Source organism: Ursus arctos, unplaced genomic scaffold (genome assembly GCF_023065955.2).
Source record: "Ursus arctos isolate Adak ecotype North America unplaced genomic scaffold, UrsArc2.0 scaffold_12, whole genome shotgun sequence".
NCBI classification, from domain to species: domain Eukaryota; kingdom Metazoa; phylum Chordata; class Mammalia; order Carnivora; family Ursidae; genus Ursus; species Ursus arctos.
The window spans coordinates 29,684,490-29,707,940 of NW_026622786.1; the positions used below are offsets into that span (position 1 = coordinate 29,684,490).

Below are 23,451 nucleotides of genomic sequence, written 5' to 3' on the forward strand. Positions count from 1 at the left end.
ACAAACCAGGACTACAGGTGTCAGGGCTTTACACTAGGGCAAAAAATTCTAGTATTACTCATGAAATAACCATGGTCTCATTAAACAAAAATTATGGCGCCTGCATTTTGGATGTGGTCATTCCAAAAGAGTGCCTTTTCCCTATTTAGTAAGGTAAGTATTTACTAAAGTGATATACCTGTTGCAGATGTACTCCATGTATAGAAATACTGTTTTACTGTATGGTGACTAATATAATAAAAATTATTATTAAAAAAAAAAGAAATACTGTTTTAATAGCACCAGAAGATTCCTAGGAGAAATAATGTCTAATACATTGAATTAAAATGTCCTCATTTGTTTAATAAGTCAACTATTCATTTAAAAAAAAGCAAGGGAGTATTATGTTTTAATTAAACATTTAATAGTTTTTAAATAAAGTTTTATTTTGACATCAGTCTTATTCCTAATGTATTAAAGAATGAAAGGAACTGTTCTTTACTCAAGCTAGTTCAGTAGATGATTCTCTGTGACTATTTGGGAATTTTGAGTTGTTTCTTTTCTTTACTGTGTGAATTAAATGTGATCTGATAGTTTCTTTTAAGGAAGTTTTACATAATGGTGAATTAGATGTCTTTTTGCTTTTTTAGAATAGCTTTTTATAGAAACTAGTTTAAAAAGGGATTTCTTAAGTGGCTGCATTGGTATTCACATTAAAGAGCAGGAAAGGAAATGGAAAGGTTTCGTGCTTCCGTGGTTAATTTCTTTGTGCAGCATCTTCTTTTTCTTTGTTTCCAGCAGTGATTTTCATGCATATCATTGAAGAGCTCTACATTTCGAAGAGCAAAGACATTTTTATTCTGTTGGGATTTAGGATGGTTCACATTCTTGTGGATGCCTTATTTTTATTTCAGTAAATATGTATTTCCGTAGTGTATGACAGTGCAGTCCCAGAGCAATATAATGCGAGCCACATATGCATTTTAAAATGCCACGTTAAAAGGAGTAATAATTACAGATGAAATTAATATTCTTAAACTCAATGTGTGTAAAATATTATTTCAACCTGTAATCAATGTAAAGACTATTAATGAGATATTTTGCCTATTTATTTCATATTAAGTCTTCAAAATTCAGTTTGTATTTACACTTACATCCTTTCTCATTTGGACTAGCAACATTTCAAGTGTTGGGTACTCACTTGTGGCTAATGGCCACACTGTTGTACAGGGCATGTCTAGAGTCAGAACAAATTCTTAGTGTCTGGATGGATGGACAGATAAAAGGAGATATTTATCTTCCGTGAATTGGATTTGATTAGTATCATAACTAGTTACCAACATAGAATAATGTGTGGCATCAATAGATACCAAGCCTGGACTTTTTTATTCCTTGGAAAGTTACTTGGAGTAGATAGGCTAGAAGTAGTGAGTAGATGGAACTTTTACATTTGGTTGCCCTTAATAACTATATTGTGTAATTGCATTTATTTATATTATATGTACATGTTCATACTTCTGTGAAATTTCATTATATGTCTCTAACTTGTAGCATAAATGCAATTCCAACTATAATGAAGATTTTGTGCTGCAATTAGAGAAGGAATTGGTCCAAGCCCGTCTGAGTGAAGCTGAGTCTCAGTGTGCGCTAAAGGAGATGCAGGATAAAGTCCTGGATATAGAGAAGGTGAGAACAATATAAATAGTGTCACTCCCAAAATAGAAGCAACATGTGATAGATGTACTTATTGAACAGTTAAATTGGACTTGGTGTTTTTATATATTGGAAACCTTATATATTAGTTACTAAGAGATGAAAAGAGAAAGAAAATAAGATTCTCAATTATTTGTTGTTGCCATACTACTCTAAGCCCCTTTTTTAAGGGTTAAAAAAAAAGGGATTAGAGCCCTTTTAGAGGTAGATAACTAGGATAATTTTGATATGAATAATATTTAATTATTGAAGAAAAGGAACTTAGGGGATACATAATAAGGGTTGTATTCAAATATTATATCTTCATCTGCAAGAGGTAGGATATGACTTAATACATAAACATTTCAGAAAAAATTTCATCTGAGTTTTACTGTTAAAACTTTCCAAGCTGCTATAAGACACCTCAGGATCTGTGGGAAGATCTTAGCCTAAGGTGTACTTACAGAAGCTAATTTACTTCTTTTCAAGGTGACTAAAGAACTTTAAGAATTAGAAATGCTTTTGGGTTTCTTACAGTTCTCAGACTTGAGAGTCTGTGTTCTAGATCACAAACTCTGAATCTCTTTTTTGTCATCTATAAAATTATTGATGGCTTGGGCTCTATGTTAAGTTTGTTCTTTTCACTATTAGGTAGTATCTAGCTATTGAATCAAAGCCTTATAAATAATGAACATGAGAGCCTCAAGTTGTTCCTGTTTCTAAATGAAATAAAGCAGGTATAACTACCATCAATAGTGAAATAATTTTGCTAGAAATATGTTCACTATTTTTATATTATTTTTGGAGAATTTATTCTCCTATTTGTTGAGAAAAGGCCAGCAAGAATGCTATAAAAAAGTGCATAACAGATATTTGGTTTCTAAGTTAGGAGTACTCTAGATACCATAATGTAGATAAGAATCTCGATCTTTCAGTTTTGAATATTTGGTAGAAAAAAAAGTGCTTGGATCCAGTTTAAAAACGGATTTCTTAAATAGCATTGTTGGTATTCATGTCATAGAGTAGAAAAGAAATTAGAAGGCTTCATGCTTCCTCTGGTTAATTTCTTCATGCAGGATTCTCTTTTTACTCATATATAGTAAATTTCCGGTGTTCAGTTGAGAAAATATTTAGTCTATCATAAAAGTGTGTAGTTGGCAAGAATAACTTTAGTCATGTTCTCTGTGGGCTAAAATCTTCATGTCCTACCATGAAATATTTTAGAGTTATAAAATTTCATAGATTCAGTACTTGAAATCTTAGTAGTACCTCAGTTGACCCAAGGAGCTTTTACTAGGGCCTAATTTAGGATTTCTTGGTCATGGCCCAGAGCAGTGTAATAAGGACTACCCTGTGTCCTAAGGTGGGTCTTTCAGTAGTGTAGAGATTAGTCCTAAATCTTGTACTCTTTAAGCAAATATTTAGATCACTTTGGTATTAATTTTTTAATCTTGATATAAATAATAACTAATGTTTAAAGACTTTATACTCCTTTCCAAAGTGACATGCTGAGAAAATATAACAAAATAGGCTTTGGACTATTCTTTTCCATAAATCTTCAAAATACAAATTATATCTGTGCTTTGTTTGGAGTCCTAATCAGAGGTTAGTATGGTTATTGCCACGTTGAAAAACATTTTAATCATGTTGCTTTAAAACTCTGATTACTGTTCCATTAAGCAAAGTACAGTTAGACTTTTTATGTCCTTAAGATTGAGTACAGTTACCCTCATATATTCCCGGTGGAAATATAAAACAGTAAATCTGCTTTGGAAAGCTTGAGAGTTTCTTAAAAGTTAAGTGCAGAGTTAACATCTGATCCAGCAATTCTGCTCCTTAGTATAAACTCAAGAGAATCAAAAATATAGGTCCACACAAACACTTTTACACAAACATTCATGGCATTTTCATAATAGCGAAAAAGTGGGAAAAAAACCAAATTTCTGTCAGCTAATGAATGGATAAATAAAATGTAGCATATACACACAATGGAATATTATTTGTCAATAAAAAGGGATGAACCTTGAAAACACACTAGGTGAAAGAAGCTAGTCATAAAAGGCCACGTATTGTGTGATTCCACTGATATGAAATGTCTAGAATAGACAAATCCACACAGACAGAAAGTAGACTAGTAGTTGTCAGGGGCTGGGGGAGGGGAAATGTGGAGTGACTGCTAATGGGTGTAGGGTTTCATTTTGGGGTGATTAAAATGTCTGAGATTAGATTGTGATGATGGTTGTACTGTGAGTACTGTTAAAACCACTGACTATTGTACATTAAAAGGTAAGTTTTATGGTTTGTGATTTATATCTCAGTAAAACTGTAAAATTAAGTACAATTACTTATGGGACAAAATAGCTCGTACTACATATGTTTTATTTTATTCTTTAAATTTAAAAATTCCAAATTATATTTTCTCTTGCTTTAGAGAAACAACTCCTTTCCTGATGAGAATAACATTGCAAGGCTTCAGGAAGAGCTCATTGCTGTGAAACTGAGAGAAGCAGAAGCTATTATGGGATTGAAAGAACTTAGACAACAAGTCAAGGATTTAGAGGAACACTGGCAGGTAATATCATTATATTTTGTATGTTTTTTAAAAAGCAGGTGAAACCTGAATATCCAGTTTGTGTGAGTTTGAAGTAGCTGATGATCAACACTAGGATTTGAGTTTAAAATGAGAAAGACTCTTTAAATGTAAAAATCTGAGAAGTTATAAGTTGAAAGTACCTTTAAGCTGTTTCTCCTGTTTTAATTCATTTAATTAAAAAAAAGATAAAATAGAGTTCAAGTCATGTTGTTGTTATTGTGATTTATATAACTTCAGTGATTTATATATCATTGTGATTTATATAACTTCTCCTGAAGAATGAAAAGAAAATTTTCCTTTATAGAGGACATATTTCTTCTGTTGATATTAAATCCATTAGTTAGTATGAAACAGCAGAAGGGTGACACTAATATAAATTTGTCTATACATTTGTAAACTTTTTTGAAAATTGGTTATCTCACAAAATCAGGCATTTATATGCCTGCAAATTTATTCACATATGAGGGAATGTGTTGACAAGGAACAAAAAAAACCCAGAATCTAGAAGACAGATCAAAAAAGGGGAGAGGAAAGAAAAACACTACATACCATTTCAGAATAGTGACTTTGGTTTGAATTTGGGGTGGGGCTACATCTAGCAAAGACTGAAATTAGTCCTTAACATTGCCACAGCTTTTTTTTTCCCCCCAGAAGTGTCAGGCAGCAATAATCTGGAAATTAAAAACAAAACAAAACTGATGCTTCACCATGTATATTTTGAGAACGCTCCTAATATTGCTTCCTTAATTCGTGAATGGCCCCATTTTTTCTTTTCTTGGGATTTCATTAAAAATGTGGAAATCTCTAGAGTGAAAGTTGTATTCTTTACAGTAATCCACAGTATAAACAGATTTGAACTATATTTGAGCTTGTATTCCAGATCTGCCACTTATTGACTATATCGACCTTTCTGAAGTTACTTAATCACCACCATTTCCATTTTCTGACCTGTATCATGACGATAATAGTGTCTAACTTTTTTAAGGTTTTCTGGAGATTAAATAAAATAATGTATATACAGTGATAAATATAGTACTGGGCATGAAATAAGTGCCAGGAAAGTTAGCTCTTATTTTGATACTGGGAATATTTGTTGCAATAGAATTTTTTTGTCTTTTAGCGCCACTTAGCTCGTACTACTGGAAGGTGGAAAGACCCACCTAAGAAAAATGCTGTAAATGAGTTACAGGATGAACTGATGACCATTCGACTTAGAGAAGCTGAAACTCAGGCAGAAATAAGAGAAATAAAACAAAGGATGATGGAAATGGAAACACAGGTATGATGAGAAAGCCCAGTAGCTTAGAAAATACCATTAGCATGGGGCACCTGGGTGGCTCAATTGGTTAAACAATTGGATTCTTGATTTTGGCTCAGGTCATGAGCTCAGGTCATGATCTCAGGGTCATGAGATCAAGCCCCAAATTGGGTTCCACAGAGGGTGTGGAGCCCGCTCAAGATTCTCTCTATCCCTCTCTCTCTGACCCTCCTGCCCCCACCATGCTCTCTCTCTCTCTCAAAAAAAAAAAAAAAATCATTAGCAGATCAAAAGTTTATGCACAGGTTATATCATCCCTAGAATAGAGCTAAAAGATGGATATATGAAACTGTCTCGACTGTAATTTCCTAGCCCAAAGGAAAAGGGCTAAAAATTGTAGTCTTTGATAACAGAGATTTAATGTCTTCTTTGACTCATTCAGCAAAGTTTAAGCAAGTCCTAAAATTACATTTAACTTTGTTGCCTTGTTGCACAACTTGAGAAGAAATATTCATGTAGAACAAAATTTCTCAATCTTTTGACTCTATTAAGATTTTGAACCAGGTGGACTGTCCTGTGCATTGTAGGATGTTTACCAGCATTCCTGTCCTCTACCCACTAGATCCCAGTACTCCCCACCCCAGGTTGTGATGACCAAAAGCATCTCCACACATTACCAAATGTCCCCTGGGGGCAGAATCGCCCCGGGTTGAGAACAATTGGTGTAGACTGTGATGTGAATTCTGCTTTCTTATGTGTAATTTGGTGACTCTGAGCAGTTAATTCCAAAATTATGCTTCTTTCTTCTCAAGTCTCCCCTTTCTATAATAAATTCTACCTTAAACATACTTGATTTAAGATCTGCAAAATCCTTTTTATGGAACTCATTTGTATTATAAACCACATTTGATTTTTATGTGGTACATTTGTGTGGACCATATTCTGTATTCTCTGTAATATTTGGTTTTCAAAATATTTAGTCAGTAGGGGGCATAGTTAACTCATGTATCATTCTGTATACCTGTGTACAAAATGATCATCCTAACTTGAACATGATAACAAATCTATAAATCCTTTAGGTTAAGTATATCTTGTTTTACATTGTTCAAAGTTATTTTCTTGTATTTTTCATTATAATTAAAAATAGTAAAATTGTGAAAAGTAGAAATATAGCTTTTGTAATGGGAAGTTTTATTTTTATGACAGATTTTATCTTTGTGTATATATTAAGGATGTAAACAGCTTTTAAGCCAATGTTCAATTTTTATTTTATTCTTTTTTTTTTTTTTTTGTAAGACTTTATCTACTTATTTGAGAGAGAGAGAGCATGAGAGAGCACAAGCAGGGGAGGGGGAATAGGCAGAGGAATAAGGAGGCTCCCCACTAAGCAGGGAGCCTGACAAGGGGCTTGATCCCAGGATTCAGGGATCATGACTTTAGCTGAAGGCTGACACTTAACAGACTGAGCCACCCAGGTGCCCCAGATTTTATTTAAGAGTGATGAGTGAATCAAATTCACAAACATCATTTTGAGAACTTTTGAATACAAAGCACTGTCCAGCCATCAGAGAACTTAACACCTGAGAAATCAGGCATGCACAAACTACAATTAATATAATTCGCTATATGACATGATGGTTATTAACTAATCATTTCACACTACATGTAAGTCAAGTCATTATGCCGTTCACCTTAAACTTACACGGTGCTGTATATCAATTATATCTCAATAAAATTAGAAAAATGTATAATTTAGAAACTTGGTAATTAAACAGCTCAGTGGAAACTGCTGTGGAAAATAGGAGGGCAAAATTAATTCCAACTAGATGGCTTAAGGAAAGGCTTCCTAAGGAATTTGTATTTTGAATTGTACCTGATTAAGCGTGATTTTGGATGGCTTTTGCTGGAAGAGGAATGGCATAAGGCACTTTTTCCTAAATGCCAGTGCTTGAACTGATGATGGTCCATATTGAGCCTCCATATCAAGAGATTTGTCCTTGTTGATACATGTAGTTTCAGTTCCTTCATTTTAGTGCCTTTTAGAAAATACCACCTAGGGAGTACACCTTAGTTTATTGAGCCATGCTGTTCTTTCTGTGTACCAGTTTTTGCTCTTACCAATAGTGCTGCTCTGAACATTCTTGCACATGTTTCCTTGCGGATAGCTCTAAGAGTTTCTTCAGGACAGGGATTCTTATCTTTTTTTTTATACCACGAACCCCTTTGGCAGTCTGAAGCCTCTGGACCCTTTCTCAAAATAATGTTTTTTAATGCATGAAGTAAAATACATAGGATTGCAAAGCAACCAGTGACATTGAGGTACAGTTCTCAAAATACTGAACAACAAACAAGTATGTGATAGAGCACACATACAGAGACACACCACATGCACATGGCTGGATTCGGGTTTTTAATATTTTGGATTTCTCATACCTACGTTAAAATGTACTATGATTTTTCTTTTGGGGAGACTCTTACCTAGTTTCAGAACAAAGGTTATAGTAAGCTCATGGAATGAATTGGGCTGTATTGTATCTTCTTTTGTTGTTCTATAAAATTTTATGTAAGATTAGAATTACGTCTTACTTGAGTATTTGCTGGAATCCATTCCTTTAAACAGTGTTATCTTTTTGTTTTGCTTTGTGGAAATAGTAACTATCGATCCTACTTATTTAAGGTTATAGATCTTTACAGGTTGTTTGTTTTTTCTTGAGTCTGGTTTGATAAAATTCGCTTCCGTAGGAGACTGTCCATTTCATCTGAATTTTCAGATTTATCACTTAGAGCTGTTCAGAGTAGTTTTTTAAGAAGTATCTTTTCTTTTTACTGAATCAATATTTGTCTCTTTTTTTCATTTCTAATAATGTTTTTTGTGCCTTTTTAAAATTTTCTTATAAGTCTTGGAGAAGTTTGCCAATTTTTTAGAGGCTTGCTATTTTTATTGATATTTCTGAAGACTGGGTTTTTAATTTTTGTTGGTCCTCCATGTTGTACCATTGTTTTTGTATAATTTAGTTGTGTTCTTTATATATCCTTTAATTATGTGTTGCTTGGGTTTCATCTTTTTCCCCTTTCTTTGTACTCCTACTTTAGTGTGTTTTCTTTTCTAATATATTTTTTATTCTTCAGTTGCATACTTTTTTGACTTTCCCTTTGATTGCTTCTTTGACTCGAGTTGTTTACAAGTATCATTTATATTTCCAGATATATAGATTTTCTGATTCATTAGTAATTTATGTCGTTATTTTAACTAAACTGCTTTGTGGTCACAGAATGTGGTCTGTAGAGTCTTATTTATATTAGATCAAACTTCTTAATTATTTAATGTTTCTTAATGTATTGTTTGTATGTTCTGTATCCTTTCTAGTTTTTGTGTGTGTCACCTTATCTTTCAAATACTAACTAGTAGATATCTTCTATTGTGATTGTGGATCTGTTTATTTTTGCTTAGAATTATAATTTTTTTGGCTTAAAATATTCTGAGTCCCTTTTAGAGGAACATACAAATATATAATTGTTATTTCTTTCATGGTAAAATGAATCTTATTATGTACTGATCCTCTTTATCCTTCAGGATGCATTTTGATTTAGTCTCATTTGTCTTTTTTTTTTTTTTTTTTTTAAAGATTTTATTTATTTATTCGACAGAGATAGAGACAGCCAGCGAGAGAGGGAACACAAGCAGGGGGAGTGGGAGAGGAAGAAGCAGGCTCATAGCAGAGGAGCCTGATGTGGGGCTCGATCCCATAACGCCGGGATCACGCCCTGAGCCGAAGGCAGACGCTTAACTGCTGTGCCACCCAGGCGCCCCAAGAAGAAACAGACAGAGCGAGATGGGCAGAGGAGAGGGCAGAGAGAGAGGAGAGATGTTCAGGGGCTTCTGCTGAGCCCCCCGGGGCAGCAGCAGCATTTTGCAGGAAGTGGACAGAGCTTTTCAGGCCTTCAGAGGAGTCCTGAGCCATTACAACTCTGTGCTCCGGGCCGGCCTTCATTTGTCTTAATACAGTTATCTAAGCTGATTATTGTTTAGTATTTGCCTTATATATCTTTTTCCATCTTTTTAATTTCAACCTGTTTATTACCTCTCTGATAAACTGCATATAAGTGGATGTTTTTAAAAATCCAGTCTGACAGACAAATGGTTGTACAACTCTGTGAATATACTAAAACCACTGAAGTATAGGTACACTTTAAGTAGGTGAATTTTATTATGTGTATATCTCAATAAAGCTATAAAAATGCAGTCTCACTCTCTTTTAGGTGTCATATGTAGTCCATGTTTAATGATTCAATTTGGATTAATATCTGTCACCTTGCTAGCTATTCTTTGTTCCATCTGTTCTTTCTTTCTTTTCTTATTCTTCTAGTTTCTTTTGGATTTTGGGCATTTATTATAATTCCATTTTATCTCTGCAATTGACTTATTTATTTATTGGCTATTTTATTTTTTATAATTTTTATTTTGTTATATTAGTCACCATACAGTTCATCCCCAGTTTTTGATGCAATGTTCCATGATTCATTATTTGCGTATAACACCCAGTGCACCATGCAATATGTGCCCTCCTTAATACGCAGTTGACTTATTTATACTCCTTAACTTTTTGTTGTTTTTTTTACTGGTTGCTTTAGGTTTTTAAGTATACATCTAATCACAGCTTGTCTTCAAATAGTATTGTGCCCTTCACATGTAGTATAAGGACCTTACAACAGTATATTCCCAGTTCTTCCCTCTTCTTTTGTGCTATTGTCATATATTTTACTTTTACATATAGTACAGACATATGTGCTACTAATTTTGCTTTAATCAGTTACCTTTCAGAGAAATTTTAAAAAATTTTTAATGAAGTTTATTTTCTCTTCAAGTCCATTTCAGCATTCTATTTTTTTGTACAGATCCATGTTTCTGTCTGGTGTCATGTTCCTTCTGCTTGAAGAACTTCCTTTAACATTTCTTTTACTGCTGGTCAGCTAGCAGTGGATTCTTAATTTTGTTTCTTTGGGAGAGTATTTCTCCAATTTTAAAATACATATTTGCTGGATATTATATTCTGGGTCGTTTTTCTTTGTTGTTTTTCTTCAACGCTTCAAGTTATTCTTCTTGTCAGAAACCATGCAAGCCAGAACTCTGTTGTCATTCTGTTTTTGTTCACCTGCATGTAATGTTTGTCCCTCTGCTTACCCTGAAGGTTTTCTGTCTTGTTTTTAGCAGTTTGGAGATGAAATGACTTGATGTACTTTTTTGTTTTGTTTTTTTTCCTCTGAGTTTCTTGGTCCTCTGGATTTGTGTCTACCATGAAATTTGGAAAATTCTTGGTTATTCTTTCTTCAAATATTTCTTCTGTCCCAGCCATACTCTTTTCTCCTCCTGGGATTCCCATTACACATACGTTAGATTATTTGATATTGAGAGTAACTCTTGGATGTTCTATTCTTTTTTTTCCCCCTCATTATTTGTTCTCTTTGTGTTTCAGTTTCTGTTGACTTAAATATTTCTGTTGACTTATTATTAAGTTCACTGATTCTTTCTTCCACTTTGCGAGTTGTCTGATGAACCATTGAAGCCATTCTTCACATCTATTACTGTGTTTTTCATTTCTAGCATTTCTGTTTGATTCTTTTAATTTTTATTTCTCTGCTGATATTAACTGTGTGATCTTGCATGTTTTTCACTTTTCTGTTGGAGCCTTGAGCATATTAATCACAGTTATTGTAAAGTCCCTGTCAGGTAATTTTGGTATCTGTGTCATATGTGAGGCTGATTCTGTTGATTGCTTTGTCTCTTGGTAGTGTTTTGTTTTTTCTTACCTGTTTCTATGCTTTGTAATTTTTTGTTGAAAACTGAATATCTTGAGTAGGACAGTAGACTAAGGTAAGTAGTTTTTATGCCTGGAAATGGGCATACCTTTTCCTCTGCTAGGCCTTTAATGTGGGGGATTTGAGTTAATATAGTCAGGAGTTGGGCTGGGTTTGAGGTTTGTTGTTTCCGTGGTTACCCTCATTGCACCACAGGCTTCAAATTCCTCTAGCACTATCTTATTTTTAGATTGGGGGCTGGTTTGCCAGCAGGTTTTCTAAGTGTCTTTAGGTCTTCCATTTACACACCGCTTCAGAGAGAGTCAGTCCCCAGAGTGTTCCACTGTTACTTGTTACAGGAAGTTGGAGGGGCAGAAGAAGGGTTCCCCATTTTTCTGATAAAGCCTCAGTCTTAGGCTGCAATGTGTCCCTGGATCTGGAGTGTTTGACTTTCTTAGTGCTCCTACCCGACCACCAGCTGTAGTCCTAGGCCCACAATATAGTCCTGTCCCTTCCTTAGATGTAATGGTTCCCCCAGTGCTCCAGGGGCAACAATGTTTCTTGGCCTGCGAAGGCTATGAAACCTTTTATTTCCTAGAGGAGTCAAGCAAGGCTTAGTGCTCCTTCTGTATTGCCTGCTATTCTCCTCTCTCAAGCCTGTGCTGTGAAGATCTCTTTCTCAAGACTCTCATCAATCTCTTTTGTGTGTACCTTTTGGGGTCCACGAAGAAAAAGTGTATAAGAGCTTATGAACTCTGCTTATAAGAGCTTGTGAACCCTTAGGCTTCACACTGTCTAGCCAGCCAACACGTGGCCGGGACCAATTTGATAATATTCTGGCTGAATTATTCGAAACAGCTTCTGGCTTCATCTGCCCTGTCTGTCCTTAGATTGGAGGATAGTTGCTTGCCTTGTGACCTCACCTCTCTGGTTCCAACAAAAGTTGTAAATTTCAAGTTTGGCTGGCTTTTTTTGTTTGTTTGTTTTAATTGAAAGAGTGGGAATAATGCTCTTTCTATCCTACAACCCCATCAGGAATCAAAACTCTTTAAAATGATGTATTTAAAATTGTTTTCTTTTTTCAATTTATTTCTTCCCTTTTTTCTATTTTTCCCCTCCTTTCATGCTTTTTTATTGGATTAATTTAGATGTTTCTTTTTCTGCTACTGCTTTGATTTTTATAATTCCTTTTCTTTTCTGTTAGTGTTTATTACCTGAAAAAAATAAAAAATGCTCACCTGACTGCACAAAGTTTAATGTTGGTAATTATCTCCATCTTCCTTCTAAACTGTGTAAGGGCCTTAGAAGATCTTTATGTGCTCTTCTTCCATCTTCCAGTCTTATATCTTACTATTATTGTACATCTTTTTTAAATCTCCAAATTACTAGGCATTATTATTTTATGGAGTCAGTGCTTATTTGGATTTGTCTATTCGCTGTCTTTTTGCTCTGTTACTTTTATTTAATAGTTTCTCTCTGATTTCAATCATGAGTTGTAAGCTCTCACTTTCTTAAAGGTAAATGTGCTTTTTTTCTCACTCTTATATGATAGTTCAGCTGAATATACTATTGTAGGATGAAATTTATTTTTTTAAGCAACACAAAGTTTTCCTCTTGAGATGTCTGCTGCATATTTCACTTTCCCCCTTAACAGATACTCAGTTTTGCCCTTGATGTGTCTCTTCTTTTCACTAGCATTCTGTTTGTTAAAGTGTATCTTAGTGAAGGCCTATTTCTACTTATCCTATCTAGAACTAGTTGTGTTTTCCCAAAATGTGGATTCATATATATATTTTTTTCCAGTTGTAAAAATTCTCAAGTATTGTCATCTCTTAGACTATCCTGTCTCACTTTTTTCTTTGTTTTCTATTTTATCCTGCAACCCCCATTAGGTCAATTTTGTACCTCCTTATTCTCTTCCATGTTTCTTAACCTCTTCTGGAACACTATTTCTTCAGTGTAACTAATCTCCTGTTTAACGCTTTAATTAATTTTTAACATTATTGGCTATATTAACTTCTAGAAGTTGTATTTGGTTATTTTTCAAATTGGCTAAATGTGTTTTTTCAAAAAAATATTAGTTATTTACTTGAGAGAGAGAGTGGGGTGAGGAGCAGAAGGAGAGGGACAAGCAGACTCTGCGCTGAGCGGGTAGCCAGGTACCTGGCTCCATCCCACAACCTTGAGCTCATGAGCTGAGCCAAAATCAAGAGTTGGATGCTTAACCAACTGAGCTACCCAGGCACCCCCAAATTTGCTAAATGTTTTTTGATAGTTACTTGTTCTTTGCTTATGTTTTTGCTTCCTCTTTTTATGTCTAATAATTTTAAATAAACTATTTTGTATAAAGTCCTTACATGAGTACTATCTAGAGTTTTAAAAAAATCTGTGCTTGTTATCCTCTTGTCTGTAATTTCTCACTCATTGTCAATTTTTGGTTTTGTTTATGTGTGGAGTTCTATAATTTTGGATCATAGACTTGTATTATGAGGTGGAGAGAGGAGTTCTATCTGTGGGAATTCTTTGCAGCTTATGTTGAAGGTATGTCCCTCTGAAGTGTAGTTATTTGTTTAGGGGTAGGAGGGAAGACAGTAAAAAGTTGTGGAATATTTTGAATCTAAGTACTAAGTACTTGAGTACTAAGAAGTTCACTATTTTGTAGACAGATAGGAAGAGGAGTAAAAGTAAAAATGAAGAAACTCAGAAATAGTAGAAAGTTTTGGAGCTTAAATCTTATTACATGGTGCACATTTTTTAATAAAACTGGAGGCAGGGTCACTTTTTGTGAGTTAGGTAGAATAGGTGTAATAATTGTAACAACCAAGGATTTATTAAGTATCTATTTAATTTCAAACATTATGTGAGACTCCTTTCATAAACTTTTCTCATATGATTCTTCCAAAAAAGCCTTTAAAGTCTAGTGATAATATCTATGCTTGTACCAGTGTACTGAAATTTGATGGGATTAGATAAGTTTAGCAAGGTTGAAGAACTTTAAAATGAGGAGCCAGATTTTCCTGTCTTTGCTTATAAAATCCCTACTGTTTCTTTCAGACCCCTAATAGGATATTTTGGGGTTGAGAGAAATCAGGCTACGGGAAGCCTGCATGGAGAAACTACCTCATGTCAGTCAATTTAAGCTCTCTCTATATTTTTTAGCATGTTCTATAGTTGTAATACATAAAGCAGCTAGCATTTATTGAGTTCTTTCTATATATTAAGCCCTGTTCCATGTAATCTCTCGTTTAATACTGAAGAGAATCAAATGAGAAATAGGGAGTATTTTTATATGCATTTTTCAAATGAGGAAATAGACTCAGAAATATTATAACTAGTTTGCTTAATCACCAAATAACAAGTCAGAATTCAAAACCAGTTCATGTTCCATAAAAAAGACTGTGCTGTACATTGGAGGGATATAGACGTGAATATGACACATTTCATGACATCAGGGATTTTACAGTCCAGTAAATGGTGATGGTACTTTTTAGTCAGTCTGTGCTTTCTTTTGGGAACAGGAAAGAGGAGTTAAATTGATGATATTTCTGTATCTACTCATTTGTCTGACACTGCCTGTTTTGGAAATTAATACCTTCAAGGTCTGTGTAAACATTCTTAAAGTTTGTAGATATTTATTGTATAAACAGAAAATTAGGAAGAGTTTCTAATATGGACCTTGAGTATTCTTTTGGATGACTTGATTTTTAAAGCACGTTTATAAAATTTTTTTTTTAGCATTTAACTATTTGTTAAATAAAATCCACCTGTAATGATAGCATTTTATATAATGTTATTGAGGTATAAAATGGGGAGGTAGAAATTTGTTGGTTTTTTAGGGTCTTTAATCTCTGAGTATTTATATTTTTAATTATTAGAATCAGATCAATAGTAACCATCTTCGAAGAGCAGAACAAGAGGTGATTAGTCTACATGAGAAGGTACAATATCTTTCGGCACAGAACAAAGGACTGCTTACTCAATTAAGTGAAGCAAAGCGCAAACAAGCAGAGATTGAATGCAAGGTAAATAGATCGGCTACCTAATGTTTTTGTCAATATAATAATGCCTTTTTGTTTTGTCTCTTCATTATTTTAAAACCAAATAAAACCAAAAAAAGTGAGTTTTATTTCCCACTTTTCCTAAACTTGGTTTGGTGGTTGCTTTCAGACAGGATTAGCTCATCTTGCTGTGAGGTGGATTTCAGGCAGGAAACCTCATTTTCACCCACTTGGTTAACTGCTAGTTTAGGAAATTAAGTAAACCAATTGGTTGAAAACTGATATCTCTTTATAATTTTTCTTTTGACTTGTAGCCCTTTAAAACCAAAGCTTTTAAAATCACAACCAAAAAGAAAAGTAATTTAGAGAAATTAAGGCAATTCTGCTTTGATCGGTATGGTATCAGTAGGCACTCAATATTGATACATGTTTTCTGCGTAGAGAGCAAAAGAAGTGTGTTTGCCCTTGGGTTGGGAAAATTGTGTACATTTCCCATTATTATTTTGACTGGGTTTCCTATTTTTTGTGTTAAGTGTTTGGATTTATAAAGCATCAAAAAGTATTTGAATGAAAGTAAATGTTTCCTGAAATCAATTTCCAGCATGACAGTGGTGAGAGAGTGAGGGTGGGATGAGGAGGGGGGTGGAAGGAGAAAGAGTGAGTGTGAGAGTAAGAGAGAGAAATAACTAAAGAGATGACTGTGGTCTGAGCATTAGAATAGATTACTGAGGACAAGTTATGGGATTTTAAAATAAACTAGGCATCTATCTTTCCATGATGAGACAGCAGGAATGATGCCCTTTAAAGATTCCAGCCTTATTATTCTATGATAAGAAATAAGACTTTCAATGGTACATATGAAGCTGTAATTCCATCAACTTGTTCTGGTGTCATTAAAAACCAAGAGTGAAGCTTGAGTGGTTTATCAGTGTCACTGAAATCCAGAGATGAAATTACATCCTAATAAATATGCATGACTCTTGCAATTTACACTGACAGAAATCTGTAGGCAGTACTGAAATTTGTACTAACTTAAAATTAGTCCCTCTAGAAGGATATGACTAGACTAATTTAAAAATAAAATGATGTGACATGAGGTTATATCAATCTGATTTGTCTTTCTAACATGTGATTGAATTTTTATGATGCCATATTGTCTGTGCTGACTTATTTTTAATAAAGAGCTAAATTTAATCTTTTTTCGTTATTGGTGTAAGTTTTCCTTAAACATAAGTTGGTAACACTTATTGGATTTAATATTGTTCCTCAAATGCCTTAGCACCTTTTAAGCAAAGTAAGGTGTTCTTTGGAAATAATTTGTGGGATTTGCTGATGAAAAATATATATTTTTTATATAAGTAATAGGCTCAGATTCAGAATTTTAGAAAATTTTAAGAACCAATATGAGATTTTAATTTTTAACTGTTCAGTAATAATTCTGTGAAATTTGTTACAGATGCTGACTCTGATATCTGCCTGTGTGTTTACCCTGTATATTGACTTATTCAGTGTTTTGTAATACTTTTGTAGATTTTGAGAATGACCAGTGTGTTATTACTGTAGCACCTAGTACATTGTAATTAAGTGTATATATTTTACCTTGTTATGCTGGAACAGTTCAGGAACAAACGCTAACTTTTTCAAGGAAGCTAGTCCTTCAATGTAGAAATCTGATTCATTTTCATTTAGTTGTTTTTTTTTTAAAGATTTTATTCATTTATTGGAGAGATAGAGCACATGCAAACATCTGCATGAGTTGGGTGGGGGGCAGAGGGAAAGGAAGAAGCAGACTCTGCCAAGCAGGGAGCCGGTCTCTGGGTGCAATCCCAGGACCCTGAGATCATGACCTTAGCTGAAGGCAGACAGTTAGCCAACTCAGTCACCCAGGCGCCCCTCGTTTAGTTTTGTATGATTATAGCTTATAATTTGTTGATAAATAATTATTAAATTTCATTTTATTTTTCATTTATGTAATATATCCGGATACCGTTTTTAATATTAATGTTATTTTCCCTCTACAACTGAATTTGAATGTTCCAACTTAAAGATGAAAATAGTGTAAGTCTGTGATCTCCAATATGAAAATTCAAAACACTCTGAAACCCAAATGTTTTCTCATAAATTTCGCACAAATTCATTTGGATGGCCATTTAGAATTTTTATTTTATCCCAATTGGTGTGGATATTTATATTTTACAGTTTCATTGTGTTTAACAGTAAGCATAGTATTCATATGGATGCAGCCACTGGATAATACTGATGTATGGTTTATGTATCTTATTATTTTTCTAAAATCTAGAAAATCAGAAATTCTATGACATACCTAGCCCCCAAGATTTTAGTAATGAGATTGTGGGATTTCTGCATAATTCTAAATTTGAAGATTGTAGAAAGATTTTATATTTTCTAGTTCTACATATATAGAGAGATACCAATATAGATATGTATATATCCATGAGAAAACGTATATTAATATATATATGTATATATATATATACACTTGTAAAATTGTATGATAAGTAATTTTAAGTGAGGAAAGTCAGAGTATTTTACTATGATTATAACATTGTACATATATGGAGTAATGACAGGAAGGAAACAGGAAGAAAATAAACCTGGTACTTATATATAATATAAACTTTAATAGCTTAATACATGTGCATTTTTTCATAATGCTTTGATTTTTTAACTGAGTATGCATGAAAGCATTACTCACACTCTTTCCCCTTTTATCTCATTCTCCTGACTCTACCACATACCCCTTCTTTTATTTTTTGCTAGGTAACTGCTTTTATTATTTTCTGATAAGTCCTTTCAGAGTTGTTTTTTTTTAAGATTTTATTTATTTATTTGAGAGAGAGAGTGAGTGAGTGAGAGAGTATGAGAGGGGTGGAGGGGCAAGGGGAGAGAGGGAAGCAGACTCCCCACTGAGCAGGGAGCCTGATGCAGGACTCAGTCCCAGGACCCTGAGATCATGGCCTGAGCCAAAGGCAGATGCTTAGCCAACTGAGCCACCCAGGCGCCCCGTTTCAGAGTTTCTTTTAGGCAAATACAAGCAAGTAAAAGAACATAATTTTTCCTTTCACTTTCTTACCTAAAAATTAACATATTGTATGTTTTTCTCTTTGCCTTTTCTGTCACTATGGTGGGGTTTTTTATGTCATTATGTTTTGTAGAGCTTTCAGTATCAGTGTTTCAAGAATCTTCTCATTAGGGACGCCTGGGTGCCTCAGTGGTTAAGCCTCAGCCTTCAGTTCAGGTCATGATCCTGGGGTCCTGGGATCAAGCCCTGCATCAGCTTGCTGCTCAGTGGGGAGTCTGCTTCTCCCTCTCCATCTGCCCCTCCCCCCCCACTGTGCTCTCTCTCTCCTCTCTCAGATAAATAAATCTTAAAAAAAAAAATTTCTTCTCATTAGTTTCTAAGGTACATTGTTTTCCATTGCATGGATGTACTATGGTATACTTAATTAGATCCTTATTGATGGGCACATGGATTGTTCCCAGTGTTTTGCTTGCCACAAGCAGTGTAGTGAATAAGCTTGTACATATATAATTTCAGACATACAGAGTTATATCTACATTCCTTTAGAGGAACATCTACACGTGCCCTTAGATTGTTTCATCAATGAGTAAATGCATTTGTACTTTCATAAAATTTTGTCAGATGACACCGCTTAGGGTTGTACCATTTTGTACTCTGACCAAGAGGGCATGATAGTACCTGTCTCTCCATTGTGTTGCTTACAAAATGTACTTACAAAGTGTATAGCCAAACCTTTTCATTTTAAATAGATGTAACTTGAGTATTTTAGGATAGTGATTCTCAAATAGGGATGGGAAGAGGTGAGATTATAAGACTTCAACGAATGATGGCATCTGTTTAGATATTTGTCAAATACTTGGGCAGCCTTTATTTGTCAGTCTTATAGGCACTGAGGATTTAGTAGTGAGGAAGGTGAGCTCAATGTTTAGTGAGACAATAAGTAAAAAATATATAAGATCATTACTAATGTACTATAAAGTGGGCTGTAAGGGGAAGTGGTGATTAAGATGGAGTGCCAGGAGACGGTATCAAAGCTGGGATGTGAAGAATAGGAAAGAAGCAGCCATATGAAGAGCCATGGGAAGATCCTGGCATGAAAAGGTTACAGAGTTCAAGATCTAAAAGAAGAAAAGAAGTTGGTTGCTGAGTCTTGCATAAAGTAGAAAGCTAATGAAATAAAACCAGGAAAATAGGTTGGGACTCCACTTCTTACCATATAAAATTTTAGAGCCTATACTAGTGAGTTTGGGTTTTACTCTTAAGTGCTGTGGGAAACCATTGAAAGGTTTTAAGCAGGAAATCAACTATGACTTTTTTTTTCTGCTTTGCTGTATTTGCTTCAGGTTGTGTTTTTGTTTTTTTTTTTTACTTTAAACTTTGAAATATTTTTGTTTACAGAAAAACAGCAAAAATAGTACAGAGAGTTACCATATACCTTTTAATCAGCTTCTCTTAATGTTAACATCTTACATAACCATGATACATTTATCAGTACTAAGAAATGAATGATGATACAATGTTATTACTAAACTACAGACTTTATTCAGATCTCCCCCATTATGTTTCTGTCTCCTCCAATCTGTGACAGTTTCTTAATGTTTCTTATCTTTCCTTACCTTGATTATTGAAGAATACTGGTGAGATATTTTGCAGAATATCCCTCAGTTTGGGATTGCATGTTTTCTTATGACTAGACTGAGATAATGTATTTTAAGAAAGAATACAGAGTTGAAGTGTCCTTCTCAGCACATCGTCTTATGGTTAGTGCTGTTAACCCTGATCATTTAGGTTGGTGTCTGCCAGCTTTCTCCACTACAGAGCTTTTTTCCTTTCCTACTCTGTTCATTACAAGCAAGTTACTAAGTCCAGCCCGTAGTCTGACAGCAGGCAGGGGTGTTAAGCTACATCTCCTCAAGGAAAGAGTATCAAAGAACTTGTGGACATATATTAAAACCACCACAATAATTAACAAATATTTAGAGGAACTATTTTGAGGCCATGCAGGTGTCCTTAAAGTTTCAGCAACTAATTTTAGCATTTATTAAGGGATATTGCTTGTAGCAATTAATATAATTATTTTTTTAAAAAAACACACATACCACTGTGTGTAGAGATAGGTTTGAGGTGGCGTTGGAGAGAGATTTGTTAGGAGATCATCAGGAAATAGTGCAATACTATTTTGTATAGATAAGTTTACAGTCTGTTTTTATAGAGAACCAACAAGACTTGGTGATTATATTGGAGGGGGGAAGGTGAGGGGAAATTTGGGTTTTTTTGCTTGATTAACATAATTTTGTATAATTTATAATATATACCTTTGTAAGTATTATGAATTTATATAATTCAACATATACCATTTACATAAATTATATAATTTTACTTGATTAATATAATTTTATATACTGTTAACTAAAATTTGTAGAGTATAAATGTATTAGTTATCTATTACTATTTTTAAAATTACCTCTAAAACTTAGTGGATTAAAATAGCAATAAGAACCAATATCCTAGAGTTTTTGTGGGTCAGAAATTCAGGAGCAGCTTAGCCAAGTAGTTCTGGTTTGGAGTCTGTTATGAGGCTGCAGTCAGCTGAAGGCTTAACTGGAGCTAAAGGATAAGGTGTTTTAGGTGGCTCTCTCACAAGGTTGAAAGTTGGTGCTGACTGTTGGAGACATCACTGCCCTCAAGAGAATTTCTCTTAGTAAAGTATTTAGACAAGTGAACAAACAAGCACAATGCAGTATGAGTAGTGCCATGATTGAGGAGGTATATAGGACACTAATGGGAGTTTAGTGTTAGGGTAATGGTTCAAGGAAGGCTAACTGAGGAATGATTAAGCTAAAACATTAGAGCTATGTAGGAGCTGAGGAAAGACAATACATAGAGTTCACTGGACAGAGGAAATAGCATGTGTGAAGAGTAAAAATGAGAGGAACAAGAGGTTGCTTGGACTAAAAGAAGTTCACTGTAGCTGGAGATAAGTGTCGTGAGGAATACTGGTAAGCTACGAGGCTAGAACAGTGAATAGGGAGCAAAATCATATAGAATCTAGGACACCAGTATAAGGACTTGAGTCATTATCTCAAGATCTGTGGAGTGCCATAAAGTGTTTTAAATAAGGGAGTGACAAAATGATATTTGAATTTTATGGAATATAGACACAGTGATGTGCTGGAGCCAGCCAGTAAAGGCCTGCAAGAACCAATTGTTAAATTTTCAGAAATTTTGACTCGTTTGTTTAAACAGCCATATTAACAATTAAGTTATATAACATAATTAAATTGTGATAGGGCAAAAGTAATAACTATTCAAACTTCATAATTTCCTACTTATTTTTACATTTTACTACTATCTGTGCTTTTGAGTTTATTTATACCCTTGTATCTGTATGGTGGAAATACCATACTGCACATTTCTTCCCATCTCAGTGTTCAGTAATGTCACTTTGGTAGCTTGAAAGGAGCCATGGTGGGACGATTTACAGCACATAAGTTGTCAAACTACAAATCAGGGCTGAATTTTTTTTTTATTTTTTTAAAGATTTTATTTATTTATTTGACAGAGAGAGACAGCCAGCGAGAGAGGGAACACAAGCAGGGGGAGTGGGAGAGGAAGAAGCAGGCTCCCAGCGAAGGAGCCCGATGTAGGGCTCGATCCCAGAACGCAGGGATCACGCCCTGAGCCGAGGGCAGATGCTTAACGACTGTGCCACCCAGGCGCCCCTGGATTTATTTTTTGTTGACTATCTAGACCAGATGATGGTAGACTATAGCCCATAGCCCAAATCTGTCCGGTTGCCTGTTTTTGGAAGTAAAATTTTATTGGAATATGGCCTTGCTTATTTGTTTTATATTGTCCATGGTTACTTTCACACTGCAGTGGTGGCAGGTAGAATACTTGTGATACACTGTATGGCCCACAAGCCTAAAATATTTACTCTCTGGCTCTTTAAGGAAAAGCTTTTGATGCCTGTGCTTGATTTTTAACACAGGTTAAAGTTTAAAAGTGTGTTGTATCTTCAGCCTATACATTATTAATAGCACAAAAATTTTAAGGAAATTTTCTTTCAGTATTTGGTTACTATTACCAGAATCAACAAAAAACTTGCTCACATTATTAACAAATGAGTGAAATTCTAACATAAGTCTTCCTTGTTTCACTTTCATCTTTTCTCTAACAAAAATATTCAATCAACATGTATATCAAAACTTCACTTATTCCCCAGTTTCAACCATTGGTAGCTTATAGATATAGTTTAGAAAAAAACCAGTGAGAGCATTCTGTGAGAATATAGTGACTACACAGAATGGGCAATGAGTATTGTATATCTTATTATCTGTATGTTGTGTTTTCTATATCCTCTGTATCGGTTTATATTAAAAATATAATAAACTTATGCATGAACACATATGTGTACACATGCACACTCACACATACACACACACCCCTAGGAGAAAGCTGATTCCTAGACATTTTTTTTTAAGATTTTATTTTTTTATTTGAATGGGGGTGGGCACAAGCAGGGGGAGCGGCAGGCAGAGGGAGAGGGAGAAGCAGGCTTCCCACTGAGGAGGGAGCCCGCTGTGGGGCTCAATCCCAGGACCCCAGGATCATGACCTGAGCTGAAGGAAGATGCTTAACCACTGAGCCATCCAGGCACCCCTGACTGTTAGACGTTTCTAGCACAGCAGTGGGTATACATTTGACCGTATGCAAATTGGCAAAATATTTAAAGCAGTATTTGCTTAAAGTGAAGCAGCAATATCATATCTGAGATACAAGAATAAATATAATTTTTTATTTGGAAGTTTAATTATTACACTTATACTAAATTTGTTATTTTTAGAAATTTTGTTATTATGGTACTGTCAGGTGCTAAATTTCTCCTAAGATCACCATGCTGTACATTTTTGATACAACTGATTGCTAAATTTCAACTGAAGTTAATGGAGGAGAAAAATATTTTTGCATAGCATACTTTTCTCTAACATATTTTCTTCATATTTTGTTATTTCTGGATCAATATTAATTGGCAACGATATTGTACACTACAGTTCTGGGGTTTTTCTTTGTGAAATTTTGAGGTGGTAGA

The 23,451-nt window shown here is 34.4% G+C and overlaps 1 protein-coding gene across 7 annotated transcripts in view; it reads left to right on the forward strand.

The window, feature by feature from the left end:
- The window catches only part of EVI5 (ecotropic viral integration site 5), a 191,567-nt gene that overhangs the window by 109,761 nt on the left and 58,355 nt on the right, over nucleotides 1-23,451 (forward strand). For all 7 annotated transcript variants that reach the window (XM_026497609.4, XM_044383643.3, XM_057310462.1 and 4 more), the window contains 4 exons: nucleotides 1,531-1,665; nucleotides 4,103-4,243; nucleotides 5,385-5,543; nucleotides 15,194-15,340. In XM_026497609.4, coding sequence (XP_026353394.1) covers nucleotides 1,531-1,665; nucleotides 4,103-4,243; nucleotides 5,385-5,543; nucleotides 15,194-15,340 — 582 coding nt within the window. The remainder of the gene's footprint in view (nucleotides 1-1,530; nucleotides 1,666-4,102; nucleotides 4,244-5,384; nucleotides 5,544-15,193; nucleotides 15,341-23,451) is intronic.